Source organism: Nerophis lumbriciformis, linkage group LG11 (assembly GCF_033978685.3).
Source record: "Nerophis lumbriciformis linkage group LG11, RoL_Nlum_v2.1, whole genome shotgun sequence".
NCBI lineage: Eukaryota > Metazoa > Chordata > Actinopteri > Syngnathiformes > Syngnathidae > Nerophis > Nerophis lumbriciformis.
The window spans coordinates 28260196-28287352 of record NC_084558.2 but is presented as its reverse complement, the minus strand read 5'-3'; the positions used below and the strand labels follow the sequence as shown (position 1 = coordinate 28287352).

At 40.7% G+C, this 27157-nt stretch overlaps 2 protein-coding genes across 6 annotated transcripts in view; one reads left to right on the top strand and one right to left on the bottom strand.

Annotated features, from left to right (window-relative positions):
* Positions 1-2463: 2463 nt before the first annotated feature.
* On the bottom strand, positions 2464-22605 carry tpd52 (tumor protein D52). 4 transcript variants are annotated; one of them, XM_061966918.1, is made up of 8 exons: positions 22585-22605; positions 22209-22350; positions 10991-11127; positions 6859-7007; positions 6509-6610; positions 5871-5912; positions 3178-3226; positions 2464-3050 (listed from the first exon to the last, which is right to left on the bottom strand). In XM_061966918.1, exons 1-8 carry the CDS (start codon positions 22588-22590, stop codon positions 2934-2936), a joined length of 744 nt encoding a protein of 247 aa, XP_061822902.1. In that variant the 5' UTR covers positions 22591-22605; the 3' UTR covers positions 2464-2933. The 4 variants fall into 4 exon arrangements, with proteins under 4 accessions (XP_061822902.1, XP_061822905.1, XP_061822904.1 ...); XM_061966921.1 differs by lacking the exon at positions 5871-5912; XM_061966920.2 differs by lacking the exons at positions 22209-22350; positions 22585-22605 and adding an exon at positions 13704-14001.
* A 3163-nt stretch (positions 22606-25768) lies between these two features.
* The window catches only part of zbtb10 (zinc finger and BTB domain containing 10), a 53142-nt gene continuing 51753 nt past the window's right edge, over positions 25769-27157 (top strand). For both annotated transcript variants that reach the window (XM_061966924.2, XM_061966923.1), the window contains exon 1: positions 25769-26655. In XM_061966924.2, the coding sequence (XP_061822908.1) occupies positions 26038-26655 (618 nt within the window). In that variant the 5' untranslated portion in view covers positions 25769-26037. The remainder of the gene's footprint in view (positions 26656-27157) is intronic.

The window sequence follows — 27157 nt, the reverse complement described above, 5'->3', positions numbered from 1 at the left end:
ACCAAGGATTTTTATGGCGTCCCACCATGTTATCACCTCCACTAATAATCTTTGAAAATATTCCATGAAAACTGACTGTTAAATCCTGTATTTTAATTTTTTTTTTCTTTGGTGTGTGTGTGTGTAGAACTTGCCATCCTTCCTTGTCGTAAAATGTGTTTACTGACACTCGCGTTTGTTCTGGTGCTGTTGCTGTTGTTGTTTGTACAACTTTTTAAACTCCAGACGTGACGACGACGACACAACTCTGGAGCTTTTAACGGAATAAAGATTTTGTTTGTTTTGTTGGCAGCTCTTTGTTAAAACTTGTGTCCACTCGTCTTTTTTTTTTTTTTTTTTACCAGACGTCATAAATATACAGAAAAACAAATCCTATTATGTGGTGTTAGACATACATAATACCATACCATACCATACCAACTTTATTTATAAAGCCCTTTAAAAACAAGCACAGTTGAAAAACAAAGGGCTGTACACCACAAAGAAATAGAGGCAAAGGACAGACTAAAAAATAACATTTAAAACAGAAATAAAAATACACAATTAAAAAGTAAATATAAATTACCCTAAGAACAGTTTGTTAGATAAAAACAGTTTAAAAGTTAAAAACAGTTCAAAAGTTAAAAGCTAAAAACAGTTCAAAGTCTCATGCTGGGTTAAAAGCCAGTGAATAAAAATGGGTTTTAAGAAGGGTCTTGAAAAAAGCCAAAGAAGGGGCCTGTCTCACATGGAGAGGGAGATCGTTCCAGACTTTGGGACCCGCAACAGAGAAAGCTCTGTCCCCTCTGAGCTTGCGCTTTGTTTTGGGTACCTCCAGGATCAGCTGATCAGCTGACCTGAGGGACCGGGTGGGGGCATAGAGATGGAGCAGCTCAGAGAGGTAAGGTGGGGCAAGACCACGTAAGGATTTAAAAACGAGTAAGATCATTTTAAAATGGACTCTAAAAGACACAGGCAGCCAGTGGAGGGAGGCTAAAACAGGAGTAATGTGCTCTCTTTTTCTTGTGTTAGTTAAAAGTCGGTAAGATGCATTTTAGACCAGCTGCAGACGTGAGAGGGAGGACTGACTAATTCCAAAATATAAAGAGTTACAGTAATCCAGCCGAGATGTAATAAAGGCATGGATTACTGTCTCTAACTGTTGCCTAGAAAGAAGGTTTTTAACCTTGGCCAGCTGACGTAAATAAAAAAAGCTGGCTTTCACCACTGTGCCAATCTGACGGTCCAATTTAAAATCACAGTCAATACGAAAGCCCAGGTTGGTGACCATGGGCTTAACGTGCAAAGCCAAAGGGCCACAGTCAACAGGGGGGAGCTCACAGGTACCACTAGGTCCAAACACTATTACTTCTGTCTTCTTTTCATTAAAATTTAAGAAGTTTAGGGCCATCCAGGCCTTGATATCATCAAGACAGGCAAGTAATGGCTGCATTGAAGAGGCATGATTTCTCTTTAATGGAAAATACATTTGTGTGTCATCGGCATAACAATGAAAATAAATATCATGCTTTCTTAGGATTGAGCCCAGGGGAAGTAAATAAATAGAAATAATAATAATAATAGCGAGTGAATATTTTTTTAAAAACCTCAGCATATAAATGTAGTATAATAACCGCAACCGGACTAGTCAAAGCTTTAATAGGTACAAACATTTTTTTTTTTTATTACTTCCGCCCTCTTCTGTTCAAACTGCGAACTGCATCCAAAACATTGTGATTTTTAAAAAAATTTTAAATTCCAGCTAATATAAATTCTGATGGCAAATCCATCCATTTTTTTTTTTTTTTTTACCGCTGGTCCCCTCTGGGGTGGCAGGGGTGCTGGAGCCTATCCCAGCTGCACTTGGGCGGAAGGCGGAGTACACCTTGGACAAGTCGCCACCTCATCACAGGTGTGTCGGCACATATGGTTGAACATAATGGCAGCATGGTGGAAGAGGGGTTAGTGCGTCTGCCTCACAATACGAAGGTCCTGGGTACGATCCTGCGCTCGGCATCTTTCTGTGTGGAGTTTGCATGTTCTCCCCGTGACTGCGTGGGTTGCCTCCGGGTACTCCGGCTTCCTCCCACCTCCAAAGACATGCACCTGGGGATAGGTTGATTGGCAACACTAAATTGGCCCTAGTGTGTGAATCTTGTCTGTCTATCTGTGTTGGCCCTGTGATGAGGTGGCGACTTGTCCAGGGTTTTACGCTGCCTTCCGCCCGAATGGACCTGAGATAGGCTCCAGCACCCCCCGCAACCCAGAAGGGAATAAGCAGTAGAAAATGGATGGATGGATAATAGCAGGCACAAAATGGTGTGCTTATTTTGGTAATAATTACATTTGAAATAGCTGCAGTCATAATTGCTTTTGTAAAAAATAACTCGTTTTTGTCGGAGTAAAATAAAAAGGGGAATACAGTATTAATTTAAACATTAAAAAAATATTCAATTATTGTGCCTCTAATAAAAACAAACGATCTGAAGGGGTTAATTAAGCATTTTAATACACATTTAAAAAAAACAAAAAACTTTCAAAAGCACAGAAGACATTTAATTTTGTTTATAAATGTTCTACTTTACTTTTGGACCATTTGTCACACTCTCACGCAGTGACACATTAATGAAAGAGTGTGTAGTTTGTAACATAGCAGCAGCTCTGCCAACAATGGTGGACAAATATTGACATTGGACACTAGCACGGCCCAACCTTGACTGTGTGTGTGTGTGTGTGTGTGTGTGGGCAGTGGAATGTAACTGTAGTTTAGTTGGGAGGAAATAAAGGTGTGGTAGTTCCATAAGGAAACAAAAAAAAGTGTTAAGATGACTTTAAATAAAGGTGATTGGCAACAAAAGAGAGTTATTTGCAAGCAAACAGAAGGATGCTGGCACATAAAAAGGTAAACAATGAACATGTGATGTCAAAGAGGGGTTAGGATTTAGGGTTTGGTCTCAGTGCATCGGCGTTTCCTCGCTGGGCTTGTCCTCCTGTTGAGGATCCATAGCGGGAATGGCGCCGCTCTCTAGCTCGCCGCCGACGTCGCCACTGGACGGACTCCTCAAGCCAGTCTAGAACAGCAACAAACACAACAAAAAAAACATGTTGTGAAAGCAATTGATTGGACAGGCAACAAATACGTAAAGACAACAAGATATGTTATGATACATATTGCATATTATAGGACAACATTTTTACCTTCCATGTCTCCACTTTCTCCCCAAACGACTTGAAAGAAGGAGCGTTCCTGCAAAAAATTGTCAAAGTGAGCAGTCAATCACTGACTAGCAGGTGGGATGTAGTACAACAACTAGTCTTTTTTTAAGTATGCTGAAAAGAAAGATGCCTGCATTTAAATGATTTCTAAGGTTACATAAAATAGTAGAACATATATGGGTGTGAATGTGAGTGTTGTCTATCTGTGTTGGCCCTGTGATGAGGTGGCCACTTGTCCAGGGTGTACCCCGCCTTCTGCCCAAGTGCAGCTGGGATAGGCTCCAGCAACCCCCACAAAACCGAGAGAGACAAGCGGTAGAAAATGGATGGATATAGGTAAAATATGTTTTTATTATAATTTGTATCACTTTTTTGGCACCCTATTGAAAAATGAATGGGTTTGATAGATTTTTGATATTGCATATATTAATATTTATATAGTCACTTTATTTCAGATCCATATCAAAGAAGAAAAACAGATAAAGATGAAATAAATAGAATTAAAGCAGCAGAATAAATAAAAATACAATTTTAAAAAACCATCCACAAAAATGTCCAATATTAAATAAATTAATTACCGTATATATTTGTTTTTTTATATGGTATTTTTGCAGTAGAATTATAATCTAACTTTTATATTTAAAATACATTTATATATATATATATATATATATATATATATATATATATATATATACATACATACAGTATATATATACACATATACATATATATACATACAGTAAATAATCATTTTAAATGTATGATTCAAATATGAGTTATATATTTTTGAAAAACATTGTAAGCACCTTCGTGGTGTCTTAAATTACAAAAGCCAAAACCAGTTGGCATGTTGTGTAATTCGTAAATAAAAACAGAATACAATGATTTGCAAATCCTTTTCAACTTCTATTCTATTGAATAGACTGCAAAGACAAGATATTTAATGTTCGAACTGAGAAACTTAATTTTTTTTGCAAATAATCATTAACTTGGAATTTAATGGCAGCAACACATTGCAAAAAAGTTGGCACAGGGGCATTTTTACCACTGTTACATGGCCTTTCCTTTTAACAACACTCAGTAAACTGAGGGGACCAATTTTTAAAGCTTTTCAGGTGGAATTATTTTTTATTCTTGCTTGATGTACAACTTAAGTTGTTCAACAGTCCGGGGTCTCCATTGTCATATCCATTGTCATATTTTAGGCTTCATAATGTGCCACACATTTTCAATGGGGGACAGGTCTGGACTACATGCAGGCCAGTCTAGTACCCGCACTCTTTTACTATGAAACCACGCTGTTGTAACACGTGGCTTGGCATTGTCTTGCTGAAATAAGCAGGGGCGTCCATGATAACATTGCTTGGATGGCAACATATGTTGCTCCAAAACCTGTATGTACCTTTCAGCATTAATGGCGCCTTCACAGATGTGTAAGTTACCCATGCTTTGGGCACTAATACCTAATAATAATACTAATCCTAATACCATCACAGATGCTGGCTCTTGAACTTTGCGCCTATAACAATCCGGATGGTTCTTTCCCTCTTTGGTCCGGAGGACACGACGTCCACAGTTTCCAAAGACAATTTGAAATGTGGACTCGTCAGACCACTGAACATTTTTACACTTTGCATCAGTCCATCTTAGATGATCTCAGGCCCAGCGAAGCCGGCGGCATTTCTGGGTGTTGTTGATAAATGGCTTTGGCTTTGCATAGAAGAGTTTTAACTTGCACTTACAGATGTAGCGACAAACTGTAGTGACTGACAGTGGTTTTCTGAAGTGTTCCTGAGCCCATGTGGTGATATCCATTACACACTGATGTCACTTTTTGATGCAGTACCGCCTGAGGGATCGAAGGTCACGGGTATTCAATGTTGGTTTTCAGCCTTGCTGCTTACGTGCAGTGATTTCTCCAGATTCTCTGAACCTTTTGATGATATTACGGACTGTAGATGGTGAAATCCCTAAATTCCTTGCAATAGCTCGTTGAGAAATATTCTTAAATCGTTCGACAATTTGCTCACGCATTTGTTGACAAAGTGGTGACCCTCGCCCCATCCTTGTTTGTGAATGACTGAGCATTTCATGGAAGCTGCTTTTATACCCAAATTTGGCACCCACCTGTTCCCAATTAGCCTGTTTACCTGTGGGATGTTACAAATAAGTGTGTGATGAGTATTTCTCAACTTTCTCAGTCTTTTTTGCCACTTGTGCCAGCTTTCTTGAAACATGTTGCAGGCATCAAATTCCAAATGAGCTAATATTTGCAAAACATAAAGTTTTACAGTTTGAACGTTAAATATCTTGTATTTACGGTCTATTCAACTGAATATAGATTGAAGAGGATTTGCAAATCATTGTATTTTGTTTTTATTTACCTTTTACACAAAGTGCCAACTTCACTGGTTTTGAATCATCAAAATGATATTGCAAAATAAAATAAAATAAAAAGAAAAAAATATATACTGTATATATGTACAGTATATATCAAATACATGTATAAATTACTATGTATGTTTTTAATATGGCATTTTTGCAGCAGAATTAGAAAAACATTGTAAGCATTTATGTGTATCATTTTAAAATACATATTAAAATAAATACATCTTAAAAAGTAGAATCTGACAAATAAACATTAGAAAAGGCTACATAAGTGACAACCTTACCTCATGACAGGCATGCTAGCAGAGTGCTGCAAAGAGCGCTTGCTAGTCAGCAGCGTTAAAAAAAATAGAGTTGGGGAGGGGGATTAGTGGTCATTGCAGCATCGTAGGTACACTTTTACTACGCACACACGCACGCACAGACAGACACACACACACACACACACACACACACACACACACACACACACACACACACACACACACACACACACACACACACCATTGAGTAGTGTTGATCCTGCTACATCCTATTAGGTCTGATTGTGAGTGAGTGTGCTTATCCTTTGTACTTTAAGGGGAGGGGGCAATCTAATTTTGAGAACCCTACACACACACACACACACACTCAAACACACACGCGCACATACATACGCACTCACACTCTGACCCCTTTTGCACCCCAACCCACTCATCCACAAGGTTGCATTTCTAAGCAATCAGGAGCTTAGAGGAGCCTGATAATCTTGTTAGCATCTTGCTAATCCACACGGGGGGACAAGACAGAGCCCCACTTAGGGGGTCTGATGTACGTTAGCTTAGGCAGAGGGTCATTAGCACGGCTGCGTTATGAGGATGACGCTAACTAGCATGCTAACTGTTGCTCTGCGCTACAGGCAGGACATTCCAAGTTGTCTCACCTGACGTCCTCCAGCTTGCGGCTGATGACCGAGCCCACGTTGGAAAAGGCCGCCGTGGCCTTGAGGCCGGCGTGCGACAGCGTCTCGGACGTCCTCTTGTAGCTGAGAGGGAGACAGGAAGACGGTGATGTCCAAACAATGCGATGAAAATGTGCCTCAAAGCGTCAGACGGCAGCTCATTTCCTGCCAGGGAGACGCTCCATACTTTCCTCGTGCTCGAGGAAATGACGAGAAGAAGTGAAGGTAATATTCGACCGGCGCAAATAACCACCGTGACCATAAAAGCCATTGCTGTCATCTGATTGGCTAACATTGCATGGAACTTCCTGTTTGCAGGCGTGGGTACGTACGCCGAGGAGGTGGTGACCTCCTGCCAGGTCTTGGTGAAGTTGTGCTTGAGCTCGTTAAGAGGCGTCACTCCCAGCTTCCTCTTGATGTCGGCCAGCTGTCTCTCCTTAGCCGCCAGCACCTGGGACAGCGTCTGGATCTCCTCCTCCACCTGGACACACAATTACAAGCTTCTAATTAACGAACAACAATTATCAGTAAGACAGTCTTATTGTGTGCACTTCTTATTGACTTGCGTTATAAGCATGCGCTAATTAGCCGCTAACCACAGAATAGTAAACGAAGCGATTTTGAGTTACTTCCAAAACCGGAAGCTCTGAGCGAACCCTCTTCACTTTTAAAAATGCACAAGACAAGTGCAACAAAACAGGGATGTTTAAGTAATGTGCATGTCAAGAGAGAGAGCGCTAACTTCTTTAACATGTGGAACCTCATTCTATCCACTGAGAACCAGTGTGTGATGCATCACAGATACATGTCTACTCCATATCAATCCTTTAGAATCACGGTGTGCTAAATGTGTCAACATGTGAAACCACACTTCATACCAAGCTAAGTTGTACTGTAGATATAAACATTATCAATAGTTTCAAAAATTGCAATCATGTCCGACATAGAATGATGTACTTGGCTTACACCGATTCTCCCGTGAGCCAACCTGTGGAACCTCACTCCATTCACTTTAACGCACACTGTAATGTGGATACATATATACAGCATTACTACAGTCGCGATCAAAAGTTTACATACACTTGTAAAGAACATAATTTCATGGCTGTCTTAAGTTTCCAATAATTTCTACAACTCTTATTTTTTTGGGATAGAGTGATTAGAGCACATACTTGTTGGTCACAAAAACATTCATGAAGTTTGGTTCTTTTATGAATTTATTATGGGTCTACTGAAAATGTGACCAAATCTGCTGGGTCAAAAGTATACATACAGCAATGTTAATATTTGGATACATGTCCCTTGGCAAGTTTCACTGCAATAAGGCGCTTTTGGCAGCCATCCACAAGCTTCTGGTTGAATTTTTGACCACTCCTCTTGACAAAATTGGTGCAGTTCAGCTAAATTTGTTCGTATTCTGACATGGACTTGTTTCTTCAGCATTGTCCACACGTTTAAGTCAGGACTTTGGGAAGGCCATTCTAAAACCTTAATTCTAGCCTGATTTAGCCATTCCTTTACCACTTTTGACGTGTGTTTGGGGTCATTGTCCCGTTGGAACATCCAACTGCGCCCAAGACCCAACCTCCGGGTTGATGATTTTAGGTTGTCCTGAAGAATTTGGAGGTAATCCTCTTTTTTCATTGTCCCATTTACTCTCTGTAAAGCACCACTTCCATTGGCAGCAAAACAGGCACAGAGCATAATACTACCAGCACCATGTTTGACAGTAGGAATGGTGCTCCTGGGATTAAAGGCCTCACTTTTTCTCCTCCAAACATATTGCTGGGTATTATAGCTCAATTTTTGTTTCATCTGACATCACATGGAGAAAGATAAGACCTTCTGGAGGAAAGTTATGTGGTCAGATGAAACAAAAATTTAGCTATTTTTCATATTTGCATTCATGAAACCAGGGTGTATTGTTGATATTAATGTCTGACAATTGATACGCTAACCTTAGCCACCCTTTGAGGAACCTCACTCCATTCACTTTAAACTATGGGTGTTGTTTGTAGATATATACAACATTACTATATATTTCATCTATCTTTTGTCTTATACTACAGCAAGATTGATCCGATGTCTGACAATCGATAGGCTAAAATGTTTAATTTTTGAGGAACTTCACTCCATTCACTTTAAACCAAGGTGTGTTTTAGACATATACAGCATAACTATATTTTTAAACAGTTTATTTGTCTTATACTATAGCGAGATATGTCTCATGTCCTACAGTCGATACACTAATGTTAGCCAGCCGGGGGAACCACACTCCATTCACTTGAAATCAGTGTGTATTGAAGAGATATATACAGTAATTCATTAGTTATAGAATATTAGTCTGACAGAAAATTTTGTATTTGGCTCATGCGGCTACTAATTTTAACCAGCCCGGAGAACCTCACTCCATTCACTTGAAACTAGGGGTGTTGTTTGTAGATATATACAACATTACTATATATTTCATCTATTTCTTGTCTTACACTACAGCGGGATTGATCTGATGTCTGACAATCGATAGGCTAAAATCTGTAATTTTTGAGGAACATCTCTCCATTCACTTTAAACCAAGGTGTGTTGTAGACATATACAGCATAACTATATTTCTGAACTATTTTTCATTTGTCTTATACTACCGCGAGATTTGTCTCATGTCCTAGAGTCGATATGCTAACGTTAGCCAGCCTGGGGGAACCTCACTCCATTCACTTAAAACCAGTGTGTATTGAAGATATATATATACAGTAAATCATTAGTTATATAATAATAGTCTTGACAGAAAATTTTGCATTTGGCTAATGTGGCTACTAATGTTAGCCAGCCCGGGGAACCTCACGCCATTACTATATGTATAACTATAACTATTTATTTAATCTACTTCTTGTCTTCCACTACAGCAGAATTGATCTAATGTCTGACAATTAATACGCTAACATAATCCACCTTTGGGGAACCTCACTCCATTCACTTGAATATTGTAAATTCATAATATTTTAATAGTTCTATAATGGTCTGACACAAAATGTTGTATTTCTCTTATACTTACATATTTCTGTTAGCCAGCCTGTGGAACCTCACTCTATTCTCTTTAAAACAAGCTGTAATGTAAATATATACATTCAAAGAATTTGTTCTTTGTCTTATATAAGATTTAGATTGATCGAATATCCGATGATGTCTGTTCTCTTTAAACCAGGCTCTGATGTAAAAAAATATACACAATTTTACGATATTTTTGGAACGACCGTATTTTTCGGATTATAAATCGCTCCGGAGTATAAATCGCACCAGCCGAAAATGCATAATAAAGAAGGAAAAAAACATATATAAGTCGCACTAGAGCAGGGGTCGGCAACCCGCGGCTCCGGAGCCGCATGCGGCTCTTTGATCACTCTGATGCGGCTCAGCTGCATACTTACCGACTCTCCCGATTTTCCCAGGAGATTTCCGGATTTCGGTGCCTCTCGCAGAAAACTCCCGGGATTAATATTCTCCGATTTTCACCCTAACAATAATAATAAGGGCGTGCCATGATGGTGCAGCATTTTGCGCCCTCTAACAATCTGTACGAACAGCGTGCCAGCCAAGCCTTTTGTTGTATGCATCTTCTACTTGCATACGCCAGTGACAGCAAGGCATACTTGGTCAACAGCCACACAGGTTACACTGAAGGTGGTCATATAAAACAACTTTAAGACTCTTACTAATAATGCGCCACACTTTCAACCAAAACCAAACAAGAAGGACAAACACATTTCGGGAGAACATCTGCACCTTAACACAACATAAACACAACAGAAAAAATACCCAGAATCCCATGCAGCCCTGACTCTTCCGGGCTACATTATACACCCCTGCTACCACCAAACCCCGCCCCCACCCCAACCCTGCTCCCCCACACATCAAGAATAGACATTTGAAAGGCAATTTAAAATAAATAAAGAATAGTGAACAACAGGCTGAATAAGTGTACGTTATATGACGCATAAATAACCAACTGAGAACGTGCCTGGTATGTTAACGTAACATATTACGGTAAGAGTCATTCAAATAACTATAACATATAGAACATGCTATATGTTTACCAATGCACTTCTGCCATGACCCGCCCCCGCCAAATTTTTATTGGTTGACGTGTGTGTGTGACGATTGCTGATATACATCTAGTCCCTTACGTGAATGAGATAAATATTATTAGATATTTTACGGTAATGTGTTAATAATTTCACACATAAATCGCACCCCCAAAAACTGCGACTTATAATCCGAAAAATACGGTATTTCACCTTTCTCTTGCACAGATGCGACAGAGAGATTGAGCTGATGTCTCCACAATCGATACGCAAATTTTAGTTATCCTGGGGGACCCTCACTCCACTCACAACGCAGCAGTCTGCGTAGTAGCAATGTAGAGAACTGTTTATAACGGACATTAGCCAGGTGACTCCATGGGCCGCTCACCTTCAGTAGCTCTATTTGCAGCTCCTGGCGCTCCTCCTCGGTCATGGCGGGGGGAGGCGACGGGGGCCCGACACTCATGGCCACGTCCTGTCCTACCTCGGCGACAGGATCTAGAAGATGCTGCTGCTGCTGGTGACCTGAAAGGTAAACAACACTATCATGTACACTTGATGGTGAGGTGGAAAGCGGCTCACAGGATGCCCGTTAGATAATGGAAGAGTGGACTGAAGCAAGCAGGATCACCGTCAATGACACCAAGAACCTTCTAGATGAAGAAGTTTTGGGACAGCTAAGAGTAGGTCTCTATTTGTATAGCTTCCATTACTTTCTGTTAAGCATTTCCACAAACAAGTTGGACTCACTTAGTCACTTTGTGAGGTCACCAATTTTAGACCTGGGAGATGTACTTTCAGGACAAAAGTATTGGGACACAGAAGTGAGATGACTAAAACACGAAGTTTGAAGCTGTAAAAATATTTACTCTTAGTAAGATGTTGGGGCTGTCCAAAGGTCAGAGATCACTGATGTTGGACCGGCTCTAACGTTTGTTGTCCAAAAGACGTTTAATTGGTTGTTTTTCCACAGTAAATTCCCTTTCCCTAAATTACCCAAACCCCCTAAAAAATAAAATTGTAATAATAGGGTGGAGTCCCACTCCTAATTGATTGACAGATTACGAGGCAAGATTTATGGATAAATAAAATATTTTTGTGTTGAGTAAAGATGAGGTAGGGTTGTTTTATGTAATACTACTTTGCCTCACTAGGGGTGAGAGAGAGTCACTTTCCACTTCAACAGCTTGTGAAAAAACTAAGCTAGTTCTCCATTTTGAAAAGTTAAGTTAGCGTTTTTGTAAAGAAAAAGGGCACCATAAAATACAGTTATGGGGTAACTTGTGGGTGCCGAAGCAGAAGAAGCTAGCTGAGCAGTTCCACACATTTCTAGCTAGTGCTAAGGAAGTTCAGCATCTTCTATAGACTTGGTCATGGGTGGACCTACCACTGGAGCCCCAAACCATCTCAGAAAAAAACATGAATGCATTTTATTTATATGTAAAACAAGCACCGTATTTTCTGGACCATAAGCAGTTACTTTTTTCCAACGCTTTGTACCTTGCGGCTTATGAAACAGTGCGGCTAATTTATAGATATTCGCTAACGGCCATGATGTTTTGTATTCAACAAACAGTTTTTATAGAACACCAACAGAGATACTGAAAAGGTGGATTATTGTTTCTGCTATGGCGCCATCTTTTGGACGAGTACGCTTACCGAAGGTGCTGCGGGTTGACAATGTACTTTTGTGCTGAAAGTAAATTTGTCCATAGTGTTTCTCCTCGGAAGGATTCTTCATCTATCCAAGCAACATTTGTAAGTTTTAAAATATAACTAAAACAATTCATACTTAGTAAACCGTCCCATGTGTGATGTCTGTAGATGTGTTTTCATGCATATTTGTACGTGCTATTGTAATGTAATTAAGTTAGCGTCATTAGCAATAGCAAATATGCTAACACGTTTCCAAGTGTCTGTGTTAGAATTGTGTGAGTTTGGTAAATTCACCAAAACGTCACAATGGCGTTATTGAATCTGTTTAGCTGATTGGAGAGCTAGCTTCCGCAGCTAGTGGGTTCATGACGATGACTTCCGTCTTGTTTAAAAAGCTGTTTTACTGCCGTGTGACAGGCACCGTTTGCAAACAATTAGGGTATATAAATAAAAATTTGGTGAGTGCGGCTTGAATATTAGAATAGCTCGGGAAGTACGGTATCGATTTTTTTCTTAATTCATGCGCTTGAAAACATTATCATGTGGCTACGCATGTGCAGACTAGATTCAGAAAGACGTACCAAAACAAACTGGTTTAAAAATAATTTGAGGTGGTGTTACCCAAGTGGAGGGGAGAAGAGGAGAAGGCAAGGAGAAAGAGCAGTCTTTATTCAAACCCAAGGTGTCTACTTTTTTTTAGTAACACCAAATGTACACGATCTACACAGCAAGAGCTATTGTCAGTGCAGGATGCAAAGGAGAGTGAGGATTTTCATCACAAAAATGCGAGTATTAAAGTGCTCGAAATGGTCAACTATGGTAACAGAAGTAGGAAGTAGCAGAAAGACAAGCAGGAACTTGAGATGCACTTTTTAAAAGTCAACAACAGTCTCGCCTCTCCTTTAAACACGGCCACCATCAAGTTTCCCACCAGTCACACACTTCCGGCCTTCACAATAATAGCGCTACTCGTCAAAAATTACTGTGGTTTTTGTTATGCGCGGGGCCACAATGAGTCGTCCTGCCTTGGGCCCCCAAATGACTAAATAGGCCCTTGGACTTGGTCATAATATGCTGCCCACTTTTGGTAGTTAATATGCTATGAGAGGCAAAGTTCACACTACATTAAAAATGGTTTAAAGTGAAAATTGTGACCATGATTTCCCCACACAGACGCATGCTGCCAAAACTCCCACACCATTCCAAACACTCCCACTTCAGGGGAAAAAACATGTTAGAGCGCACAAAAAGGAGAAGTATCAAGTGTAAAGGCAGAAGTTTGGCACATCACTTCCTGTTTGTTAGCGCTACGCAAACATCAGCTGATGAGCCGATGAATGAGTTGAATCTTTGCGTCTTTGTTAGAAGACACAGAGGCCATGATTAGGTCAGCGATGGTCAACAAACAAGCCGTTCTTCTTCTACTGAACCGGTTGTCGTTTTACCTCGGCTCGGGAGGGCCGGCGAGCTGGGCGGCGTGTTGCTGTAGGCGGGCGACAGGTACATGTAGCTGGCGTTGACGCCTTGCTCAAAGTCAAAGGGTGAGCGGTACTCCTCCAGAGGTTCCATGATCTCCGGTCGCTCCTTTACTGATTGCGAGCATGTGACTCGTCGTCGTTTCGGGATGTTGGACTTTCTGCTCCTTCTTCAGTCCATTCTTTCCAACACTAACGTGCAACATGATGTGCTGCTGCTTCCAACCCTCTCGTCCATCCATCCATCCATCCATCCATCCGATGGCTCCCGCTCACGTGACCCCCAGGGCTTGGCGATGAAATGAAAAGCGTAATCTGCAGTGTCCCAGATTACAGCCAAGCGCTAATCCGGGCCGGGCCTGTCCATCTTGGAGCGGCGGTAATGCTAGTCACCCGGAATGGAGGAGGGGGGGTCGGCGGGGGAGGCCAGAGGCAAGACAGTGTGCGTGAAAGTGAGCATGAACGTGTGTGTGAGGATGCAAAGGCATCCCTAATAATATGTCAGCTGCTCTCAAGGATGTAAACAGCAGGATGCCGAAATGTAAATTGGGAAAAAAATTGAGAGTGAGATGTCATCAAGACAAATCCCCACAAAGCATGACCGCCACGCATCCCATTGGGCATCATCTAATTGTAGCGCCCAAAGAAAATTACAAATGAAACCCCAAATATGTCATGATCATGTTGGTTTACAAAAGTTTAAGTAACACATAATGTATTATTTGTCTCATGCTACTGATTGATCTAATGTAAGTACATTGTATTTTGTGAATGCTTAGCATGCTAACTTCTTTTGGCTAATTTTGCAGACATACACCTTAGAGCAGGGGTGTCAAACTCATTTTAGATTGAGGGCCACATGGAGAAAAATCTACTCCCAAGTGGGCCGGACTGGTAACATCACGGCACGATAACTTAAAAATAAAGACAACTTCAGATCTTTGTATAAAAATAGAACACGCACATTCTGAAAATGTACAAATTATAATGTTGTAGGGCTTTTCTTTACACTTACATGTTGCGGTTAATAGTATTTCCTATCTTTATTTGTCGTTATTTATATTTTCTGAATAAATTATGTGATAATGTTCATCAGTCAACTCATTGGTGTTAATTTTCAATCTATCAAGATAAATTACAGGATGTTATTTATATATTTTCCTCGACTGATGTACTAACATCATGTGGTTTATTTTGTACATATGTAGCATCATCTACAAAGATACAAAGAATTGCTATTGTGAAGTCCAGTGGACACATTTAGAACAGCTGTTTCTTTCATTCAAAAATGTCAGGTTAATTTTTATACTTAGCAAACTCATCGCGTGGGCCGGATAAAACCTGTTCGTGGGCCTGACCCGGCCCTCGGGCCGTACGTTTGACACCACTGCCTTAAAATCATATAACTTGGTACATGACACAAGCTGTTAGCATGCTAGCCAGCTAACATTATCATGTTAACTTTTTTTAGCCGCACATTTTAGAGTCATATAACTTGGTACATGACACATGCTAGTAACAACCTAACTTTTTTGCCAATTTTTCAGCCGAACACCTCACAGTCATACAGGTAGGTACTTGACACCTCCTAACGGTTATCCACATTGTTAAAATACAAAGAGTACAACCAAACATCAGCATTTAGCATGAGACAACAACAGAAACATATTCCATAATAATGTAATATCACAGGAATATTACTGGAACGCACGCTTGAGCAAATGTGTTTTTATTAACAAAGTCCACATGAGGAGCAGCTCTCAGCTCACATGGGAGTACATTCCACCATTTAGGAGCAACTGACTCAAAGGGTTTATCACCTTTAGTTATTCATTTTGTAAACAAGTACTGTCGAAGGAGGGTCAGCAGACCGCAGTGACCCAACAGCAGTGAAAAGACAAGATCTGCCAAGTATGCAGGCACCTGACCATGGAGGACCCAAATGGTTAATATTTTGTACTGTATCTTGAAGTCACTCTGGCTTCCTGTGCACTTAAGATGTGACTTTTAAGGTTTTACTAATTACGTATAAAATACTAAATGGTCTAGTTCCAACCTATTTTGCTGATTGTATTGTACCATATGACCCGGCCAGAAATCTGCATTCAAAGAACTCTGACTTATTAGTGATGCCCAGAGCTCCCCAAGATGTTTAAAGCTTACAGAAGGAGCACATATTTGCCCAGAAGTTATTCTATATTCCGACAGGGCAAACGCAAGAATAGCCTTCATGGATGTGGCCATCTTGATTTCTGACAACTGGAACGTGAATAGCTCGGCTGTGACGTCGTTCCGAGCTCTGACTTCAAACTTCCAAGGTAAGCGGAACGCACCGTCACCTTCAGTCAGACAATTCTTTATATATACACAGTTGTGCTCATAAGTTTACATACCCTGGGAGAATTTATGATTTCTTGGCCATTCTTCAGAAAATATGAATGACAACACAAAAACCTTTCTTCCACTCATGCTTAATGGTTGCGTGAAGCTATTTCTTGGCAAACAACTGTGTTTACTCTTTTTAAATCAAAATGACAAAAGAAAGTACCCAAATGACCATGATCAAAAGTTTACATACCTCAATGACTTTGACCTGATAACATGCACAAAAGTTGACACAAACAGGTTTGAATGGCCAATCAAGGTTCCAATCCTCACCTGTGACCTGTTTGTTTGTAATTAATGTGTGTGTATAAAAGGTCAGTGAGTTTCTGGGCTTCCGACAGACCATTGCATCTTTAATCCAGTGCTGCACAGATGTTTCTGGATTCTGAGTCATGGGGAAGGCAAAAGAATTGTCAAAGGATCTGCAAGAAAAGGTACTTGAACTGCATAAAAAGACATCCAAGGAATTAAGAATGCCAATCAGCAGTGTTCAAACGCTGATTAAGAAGTGGAAAATGAGGGATTCAGGTAGACCCGCAAAGAATTTCAGCCACAACTGCCAGGAAAATTGTTTGAGATGGAAAGAAAAATCAACAAATAACTTCAGCTGAAATACAGGACTCTCTGAAAATTGTGGTGTGGCTGTTTCAAGATGCACAATAAGGAGGCACTGGAAGAAAAATGGTCGAGTCGCCAGAAGAAAGCCATTTCTGCGCAAATGTCACAAAGTATCCCGCTTGCATTACGCCAAACAGCACAGAGACAAGCCTCAAAACTTCTGGAACAAAGTAATTTGGAGTGATGAGCCCAAAATGTAACTTTTTGGCCACTTGACCATGCAGCCCATTTTTCTTATGAGCACGACTGCTCATATACAGGTAAAAGCCAGTAAATTAGAATATTTTGAAAAACTTGATTTATTTCAGTAATCGCATTCAAAAGGTGTAACTTGTACATTATATTTATTCATTGCACACAGACTGATGCATTCAAATGTTTATTTCATTTAATTTTGATGATTTGAAGTGGCAACAAATGAAAATCCAAAATTCCGTGTGTCACAAAATTAGAATATTACTTAAGGCTAATACAAAAAAGGGATTTTTAGAAATGTTGGCCAACTGAAAAGTATGAAAATGAAAAATATGAGCATGTACAATACTCAATACTTGGTTGGAGCTCCTTTTGCCTCAATTACTGCGTTAATGCGGCGTGGCATGGAGTCGATGAGTTTCTGGCACTGCTCAGGTGTTATGAGAGCCCAGGTTGCTCTGATAGTGGCCTTCAACTCTTCTGCGTTTTTGGGTCTGGCATTCTGCATCTTCCTTTTCACAATACCCCACAGATTTTCTATGGGGCTAAGGTCAGGGGAGTTGGCGGGCCAATTTAGAACAGAAATACCATGGTCCGTAAACCAGGCACGGGTAGATTTTGCGCTGTGTGCAGGCGCCAAGTCCTGTTGGAACTTGAAATCTCCATCTCCATAGAGCAGGTCAGCAGCAGGAAGCATGAAGTGCTCTAAAACTTGCTGGTAGACGGCTGCGTTGACCCTGGATCTCAGGAAACAGAGTGGACCGACACCAGCAGATGACATGGCACCCCAAACCATCACTGATGGTGGAAACTTTACACTAGACTTCAGGCAACGTGGATCCTGTGCCTCTCCTGTCTTCCTCCAGACTCTGGGACCTCGATTTCCAAAGGAAATGCAAAATTTGCATGGTTGGGTGATGGTTTGGGGTGCCATGTCATCTGCTGGTGTCGGTCCACTCTGTTTCCTGAGATCCAGGGTCAACGCAGCCGTCTACCAGCAAGTTTTAGAGCACTTCATGCTTCCTGCTGCTGACCTGCTCTATGGAGATGGAGATTTCAAGTTCCAACAGGACTTGGCGCCTGCACACAGCGCAAAATCTACCCGTGCCTGGTTTACGGACCATGGTATTTCTGTTCTAAATTGGCCCGCCAACTCGCCTGACCTTAGCCCCATAGAAAATCTGTGGGGTATTGTGAAAAGGAAGATGCAGAATGCCAGACCCAAAAACGCAGAAGAGATGAAGGCCACTATCAGAGCAACCTGGGCTCTCATAACACCTGAGCAGTGCCAGAAACTCATCGACTCCATGCCACGCCGCATTAACGCAGTAATTGAGGCAAAAGGAGCTCCAACCAAGTATTGAGTATTGTACATGCTCATATTTTTCATTTTCATACTTTTCAGTTGGCCAACATTTCTAAAAATCCCTTTTTTGTATTAGCCTTAAGTAATATTCTAATTTTGTGACACACGGAATTTTGGATTTTCATTTGTTGCCACTTCAAATCATCAAAATTAAATGAAATAAACATTTGAATGCATCAGTCTGTGTGCAATGAATAAATATAATGTACAAGTTACACCTTTTGAATGTAATTACTGAAGTAAATCAAGTTTTTCAAAATATTCTAATTTACTGGCTTTTACCTGTATGTATATGTATATATATATTAGGGATATCCCGATCCAGGTTTTTGCACTTCCGATCCGATACCGATGTTGTTTTTGCACTTCCGATCCCATACCGATACTGGCCTATCCGAGCATGTATTAAAGTTTAAAATTATTTAGCCTACTTAGTTGTCAGATTCATGTTGAAAAGGGTTTTAGTACTCCTGATAACAACTAGCCAGCTGAATTAGGTGAGTTTGAATAATACACAATGGTTGGTAACAAGAAACTGACCTGTTTATTCAAGGATAAACACAAAATAGACAAAATTATACATGACAAACAGAAATGGCATCATTGAACTAGGGCTGGGCTATATGGCCTTTTTTTAATATCGCGATATTTTAAGGCCATATCGCAATACACGATATATATCTTGATATTTTGCCTTAGCCTTGAATTAACACTTGATGCATATAATCACAGCAGTTTGATGATTCTATGTGTCTACATTAAAACATTCTTCTTCATACTGCATTAATATATGCTACTTTTAAACTTTCATGCAGAGAAGGAAATCACAACTAAAAAAATCACTACTTTTTTCATACGGTGTTGATCTGGAAATGTTTGCCTCGGCATTTTGATGGTGTGGGCGTGTGGCACCGAATGGAGATGTTGACGTGCGGAGTTTCAAACACTCTTCATTCTCTAGCAGGGGACTTTTCAAATGATGCTACATATTAGCAGTAATGCTACTTTTTATAGCAACGCTTTTGCTCCACAATTGACAAATTATGGTTGTCTGTTCGACATATTCCCACTTGAAGCCAAACCACCGCCAGACGATGGACCCCCTGCTGTTTATAGGGGGAATTAATTCATTCTTCCTTCATTCGCGTTACCACTCGCACGGCTGCGCTAGCATCACAGCTAACGTTAGCCATGCTGCTACCTCTCTGCTCGGGGAGGGCGTATACGTATGTGACATATGACGTGACAGTATGTGACGTGTGTAAGAAGGTGCGCTTGCTGTCTGTGAGAAGGAGAGACAAGAAAGAGTGAGAAGAGCATGTAGTGTAATGCCAGCAGCTAAAAGCAACTGCGTGAGAACGTATACTCGAATATCACAATATAGTCATTTTCTATATCGCACAGAGATACCGGTAACTTTTAATTCACATGGCCGTCTTAACGGTTAGGACACAGACCTGTGGATGTGTTGAAGGTGTGCTGGAAAATGCGGAACGGAAATTAGGGAGCAGCAGAAAAGTGGAATGTATTATTTAAATCGGTGCGTTGGAAAACACGGACCGGATTTTTTTTTAAACTGGAGCTGGATCTGCATTTTCTCATGCCTTGCCGATACGCATTTTTTGGCAAATATCGGCGGCCGATCCGATCCAAATATCGTATCGGAACAACCCTAATATATATATATATATATATATATATATCTGAAGATAATGAGGTGGCGACTTGTCCAGGGTGTACCCCGCAATCCGCCCGAATGCAGCTGAGATAGGCTCCTGCGCCCCCCGAAGGGAATAAGCGGTAGAAAATGGATGGATGGATGGATGGATGGATGGATGGAAGATATACCTTTAAATTTTTCATATCTCCGCGAGGAAGCCTGTATAGGGTAAAAACTGAACCTGGGGCACTCTGCACGAGACTGGGACGGTCTTTGACTTAAGGGCCAACAGCAGCCACAGAGAAGGATCACCTGCTAAAAAGGATTCCAACCATTAAAGGGCGGTCCCTGAAATGTCTACCCAGGACCACAAAAGACACGCCAACTTTTGCCAGCCTGATGGAACCTCACTGTTTTGTAGCTCTACACAATGTTTCAATAATTGGAGTAGACTGAAAGAGTCCAAAATAACCCCCAAAACAGACCCACAGGACCCTAATAAAATAAAATGCATGCTTTTAATTGAAAATGTTGACATTTTAATTTAATAGATTTTAATAGACTCGTGCTTTTCAATCCCAATAGAGCTGTGGATTTCTCATATACTGGATTTCCAGCAAAAAACAATTGACCAAACTAATTTAATCTCCTGGCTTCAGTTGTCCGAGAACAACGCATGAGGCACCGCTGGTTGAACAAACGGCCCTTTGAGCCCGGCCTGATTAAGCACAGCATCAGATCAATTAGCCTAATATTTGCAGCATAGCCTGTCACATGACGACCGCCAACAACGAGAATCACGAGACCGGATGGCTGCCCAGCCCATCCCGTGTTTGGCGGTGTTTTGTTTACATGACACCAGCTGGATGTACACAAAGAAACATATTAAATCGGTAATCTATGGTGAAGAGTACGATAACATTGTTGATGTGATCTTGTTGTGCTGTTTTCTCTCTCTAGTGCGGCTTGAAAGCATCCGCTGTGAGTCTCGGTGGAAATCTAATAAGACAAAAATAAACGCTCATAATCAATCTCATTCGGGCCGGTCCACCAGGGCGGAAAAAACAACTTGTGAGAGAGTCTGAGCTTCATTTTTGATGCTTGGATGTCTGCTAGCACACATTTGTAGATTCATGTCATGCAAAATTATGTTTTCTTGCATAATGTACAAGACAATGACCACTTTAAGAGCTACAAAGCAGCTGGATTGCTGCTCCACACTCTGCATTAACTGCAAAACAATGAAATGCGGCAGGAAATAAGATCTGTCAATGCACAACTTTTGTTCATCCATCCATCCATTTTCTACCTTTTTAACATAATTTGATTTTATTCATTCACGACATTGCAAGCACATTTCGTTGGTCTTTTTTGGTGAGCATCTCAACATCACACAGTATTTTAAGGGTTAGATGTCAGACACTTGCTACTACAGATGGCTGTTGGCGCAAATAGTAGCAAATGTGTTTTTGGTCTCTTTTCAGAATTACACATATCAGGGAAAAATTCCCTCGTTATGCACAACACAAATGTCCACTGCAGAGGACATACAAGATAAAGTGACTCAACTATGGACTTTAGGAGCCACAAAGCAACTGGACCGCTGCTTTACACTCTGCATTAACTACAAAAGAATGATTTTTAGATTAGTTTTTTTCTTTTGTTTGTAGAGCTTGTCAGCTAACTTTAATGGTGAGTCACTCAATTGAATATGGATTGTGAAATCTCTGACTGACAGAACCTGATTGAAGGCATTTAACACACACAGGTATCCACTTTGTTGCATTGATTTGTTCGTAGCAACACAATTGCTGCACACGTTGCCTTCAGGTGCAAGCTGAAGGGATACTGCAGCAACACACTAACAACTCAGGTAGGCAGCACACCTTTGCTTTATTAACTTGCTGCTGAAATGTAAAACCTGGCCTGTTTGAATACTCACAAGTTCAAATAGAGACCACTAGACAGTTTGCTTAGACACACACAAGACAAGCACTAACCCAAATGTTTGGACTTTTTAAAGATGACAAACGTTTCCTCTTTTACGTCGACTTCCCTGTTAGTTCTAGCACTTTGCAGACATTCTGGCAACATATTCGGTCAAAATACACTTTAAATGCATTCGACCTCGCTTAGGCAATATAGTAGGGCAGAGTAAGCTAGGTTGCTAGCGCACTCGTAAAGCTGAAGTTGTATTTTGTTTTTTAAATTGTATTCCTATGATAATAAAAGCCTCTAAGGACTGGATTACCTGTGTCCGCATCCATCATTTGTGCGTCTGAGGAGTGGATTCCGGGTGTAATTTGGAAAGTTCCAGACGACTTGGAGCGCCACAAAATGCGGTAAACTCTTCCTGGTCTCTTCTCCTTTCTTGTCCGTCCAGCGCTGCCATTCTGTTGGCAACGTAAGGGGCGTGGCTTGACTCGTGACGTCATCACGTACGAGTGTAAACAGGCAACCACGTGGGTGTCAAAGTAAGGGCTGTCAACATCATTTTTAGCTTATTTTTTCGATAAAATGCCACCTTGATGTGCAAAAACTAACATGTTTTTAAGATGTTTAAATTATATACACTCATCCGACATTAAAAAAAAATACTTTAGGCTTTTACTAAATACGCACATTACCTGCATTGTGTGTATCCATAGTTGTATTATGACATATTTGCACCCTTGCTCTTAATAGCATTTGCAATACAGCCTCCAGTCAACGTGCAGATTTATTAATGTTATCTAAAGCCCCACTGCTGTTCACACGCTGCGTGCAAAGCCCTTAATTGGACAGCAGTGAAACTTTACACCCCTGCTATGCAAGCTATCACAAACTACAGAAGGGGGCGAGAGGTGGGGGCGGAAGAGGGGGCTGTGAGAGGTTCTCATGAACGACCGCCACTTGCTGGGCTTGAACGTAACTGCAGGGACATACTGTACTGTACTGTACTGTACTGTACTGTACTGTGCAGTAACATAACAGTATGTCATATTCAAGGGCGCAATTTAGCATCTTAACATTGGTGGGGGACATTTGTGTTCTAGTGTAGGGGAAGAATATAGAAAAATAAAAACAAAATACATAAATAAAATGAAGATTACTATGCATAACAACATATTTCAACACAATGTGCATTCAATAAAGCACGATACTGCCTCATTTTTCCATTAAAAATGTTACTTGCATCTATAAAAACATAACTATTGTGTTGTTAGTCTTATTCTAGTGATCTCCTATACATGCATATGCACAGCAGATAATAAATGACTGGCAACATTTAATTGTGCTTAATTTACAAAACATCTCCACTATAATATTTAATTTGAGCAGTTGGAAAAAGCGTTTAAAGCACATATTCTTTGCTCCACTTTGGTGTATGATGTACTGTTTCACCTCGCACACGGATAGTGATGCATTTGTTTATTTTGGAATTTTTTTTGACCTGAATTAAGCATACTTTATTTGAAAAACACATGTATGTACTAGAACAAGAGTTTAAAAATATAACATGGTGACCCAAATGTAGGACAGTCTGAAAAATATGTGGTCTCGAGCAGGGATTCTCAAATTGTGGTAAGTGTACCACTAGTGGTACGCCATATAATCACTTAATCAAATATTCAAACACAATGTAACTGTTTAAACTGTGTGTAATGTTAAAGTGGCCAAAAATATTAAATATACTTGTAAAATAAAACCTCTGCCTTGTTTTTAATGAATATTTAGGCCCACTACGCCACTGTGTTTAATGTTGGTCATTATAGTGGTGCAGTACTTTGTGAGCCCAAGTTTTTTCTGAAGTAGTACTTGGTGAAAAAAGTTGGAGAATCACTGGTTTAGAGGTTTAAAAATGCAAAATAGTCCACTAGGGTGCTCTATAAAAGCGTATTTTAGAAGCTTTTGGTGAAATTTGAGCAGGTAAAAATAACAGAATATCAAAATAATTTAGGGTGTGTTGACACTAGGTCATGTTCGGTTGGTTTAAAAATGAACTCTTGTGTGTTTGCTTTCCTAGAAGTTTGGTCAAGGGAAAACCTTGGTATGCACCAAACAAGCAGAGTTTCAAATGGGAATTTTGCACAGACCAAAGAAATGGATATAAAAGAGACAATACAAACTAATATTTTGGATGATTTTGGTAAATTTCTGAGCTGAAAAAAACTTATCTAAAAATATATTTTTTTGTCAAAAAAAAGGGGGTTTTTCTTATGTTAAACATCATCTGGTATGTTTGGTTCACATGAATGCAAGTTCTGTTGGCGCTCTTTCAAAAGTATATTTTGGAAGCTTTTGGTGAAATCCAAAACCTAATATATGGCATATTATAAAAATAACCAATATACCTAACCACAAGACAGCATTTTGGAATAGTTGAGTTATGATAAGTAACATACTGTATCACGAAAGATATGAGTATATGATATATGAGTATATATATATATATATATATATATATATATATATATATATATATATATATATATATATATATATATATGATATGAGTTCATTATGTTTTAATCATTGTTGATATAATTAAACAATTACGACACAATTAACCCATCTGCAGCACAGAATGTCTTAAAATCCTTAAAAATTTGCTGGCGACACATTTCTGGCAGTTTGTCTAAGTAGTGCAACTGCCACACATGCACAAATGTGCTTTTAATCCAGGAGGGATAAATCATGGAAGAAAACATGTAAGTAATAAAAACATGACAGGGCAGTTACCCAACAAAGCACTGGCAGGTGTTCTACTTTTTGAACAAAAATGTAAAGTGCATTGAACTAATCTGTGATTGTGAATGTACTAACTCATGTTCACATCATCATCTTAATCCGTCACTCTAAATGTACTAAATCATGTTCACATCATCATATTAATCTGTCACTGAATGTACTAACTCATGTTTACATCATCATCCTAATCTGTCACTCTCAAAGTACTAACTCATGTTCACGTCATCATCCTAATCTGTCCCTGTGAATGTACTAACTCATGTTCACGTTATCATCCTAATCTGTCACTGTGAATGTACTAACTCATGTTCACGTCATCATCCTAATCTGTCACTGTGAATGTACTAACTCATGTTCACATCATCATCTTAATCTGTCACTGTGAATGTACTAACTCATGTTCACGTCATCATCTTAATCTGTCACTGTGAATGTACTAACTCATGTTCACGTCATCATCCTAATCTGTCCCTGTGAATGTACTAACTCATGTTCACGTCATCATCCTAATCTGTCCCTGTGAATGTACTAACTCATGTTCACGTCATCACCTTTCTGCTTTATTCACCATTGCACTATTTATTATCTTTGCACATGTCAGTTATTTAAGTACTTGTTTATATTATTAGTTAATTGTTAATGTCTATTGTTTACATTGAACAAAAAGGGGCACAGTGTTAGGACTGTGTTAAACATTTGGCCAATAAAACTGATTCTGATACATATTACCTTATTTCTTGAGTCTCTGTAAAATGAAACACGATTGATATAGATTAAAAATACATTTAATCGTGATTAATCTGGATTAATCAGCAACCTTGTGATTAGTCTATTTAAAAATGCCAATGGGTTGACAGCACTAGTTTTAATTGTTTCCTGTACTTAAGAGTGATAGCAGCATTACTGTATATTTGGTCCAGTACAAAAAATGATAATAATAAAAAATATTGTGTAGCATTTTAAAAATGTTTCAATTGTGTGCACCCCCCCCCCCCCCCTTTTAGAGGCTGCTCCCCTCCCTTTGAAGCACCCCACCACCACCCCGTCAAACCCCGCCCCCCCCACCTCCGCGCCCCCTCGTCGAGGTGCATTGTGGGGAGGAAAGTCGTTGCCATTCGACCTCTGCGGGGCCTGCGCGGACGCAGCGAGAACCCAGAAATTCATTATGCGTTTAAAAGCTTTATTAATTTCCGCATAACCGACATTCTCTCACCGCGGAGGGCGGAGGACGAGCAGCGACGGCCGGCCATCTCTTTCGGGTGGGAGAGGAGCCTGAATAAAAAAAAGATTACATTACTGCCGTGGCGGGGAGACTGTTGAGGATTTTATTATAAGAGACAAAAAAAAACATGTCCGGGGAGAGAAACCGCAGGTCGCTGGCGTTCCGAGGCGGTGGATTAGCCCCGATAGCGGGCTCCGGAGGCGTCGGTGGGGGGAACAGCTGGGAGGCCCCGGCCTGTCAGGACCAACATTTTAACGGCAACCGGCTGAACCCGGACGACGACGGGGACCTCGGAGCGAAGGGACCAACGCGGAAGCGAGTGGAGGGCGCCGGGTCGGTAAGCGACAGCACGGAGCCCGAGGCGGAGGAGGAAGAGGACGCGGAGAAAGCAGCCGGGAACGCAGGCTCGGAGCTGGAAGCGGCGAACGGTTTCAGGGAGGCAGCGGCGGCGGGCGGCGACGGAGCCGAGTCCGGCAGCGGCGAGGCGGCGCCCAGGAAGTGCGGCGTGGAGATGAGACCCCAGACGCTGCTCCAGAAGCACTCGCTCTTCCACGCGTCGTGGCTCCGGGAGTTCCCGTGGCTTAAGTTCTGCCAGGAGACGGGGCTCATGTCGTGCTCCTGGTGCCACGACGCGGCCACCAGAAACGGCGACGAGCTCATCAAAGGCAGCCGAAACTACAAGAGGGCCTTGCTGCTCCGACATCACCTGTCGTCCGAGCACGGCAGGAATTACCCCGGCAAGCAGGTAACGTTAGCCCCTTTACTTTGATGCTGTCAAACGTTGACGTACTTAAGCCTTAAACACCCCGTGGACGTTCATAAACGGCATTTTGTCGCCTTTATCGAACACCACACGTCACGTAATAGACATTTGCACAATAAATTATTTCAAAAGCGACTTTTCGACCCCTCTACTCGGGCCAATTAGCTAGCATAAGACCGCTAACCTGTGCTAAGTGCTAAGCTAGCGTGTAGCCTCGCCTTGTAGCTGGAGGAGGGAAGAGGCTCGCTGGGGGGAAACCTCACATAGCTTAAAAACGCCACAAATCTCCATGGATTTGTAAATTGAAGTCCACTTTAAGTAGTACGTGTGTACGCTAAGCTTAGGTATACTATTTCTAATACTACAGTAAACAAACAGGTAATTGGTGGCACATAAGTGTTGTGGACATGCTACATGAGCAAAAAGAAAGATAAAAGCCTAACAACATGGATGCATAATCTACATGCATGTAGATGCATTAATA

Excerpts from the sequence above, each read along its gene's own strand:
- tpd52 (XM_061966918.1), bottom strand. Across the intron at positions 6,611-6,858 it reads GAGGTCACCACCTCCTCGGC|CTACAAGAGGACGTCCGAGA; the intron begins GTACGTACCCAC and ends TCTCCCTCTCAG. Across the intron at positions 5,913-6,508 it reads CGCAAGCTGGAGGACGTCAG|CAAGCGCTCTTTGCAGCACT; the intron begins GTGAGACAACTT and ends GCTGCTGACTAG.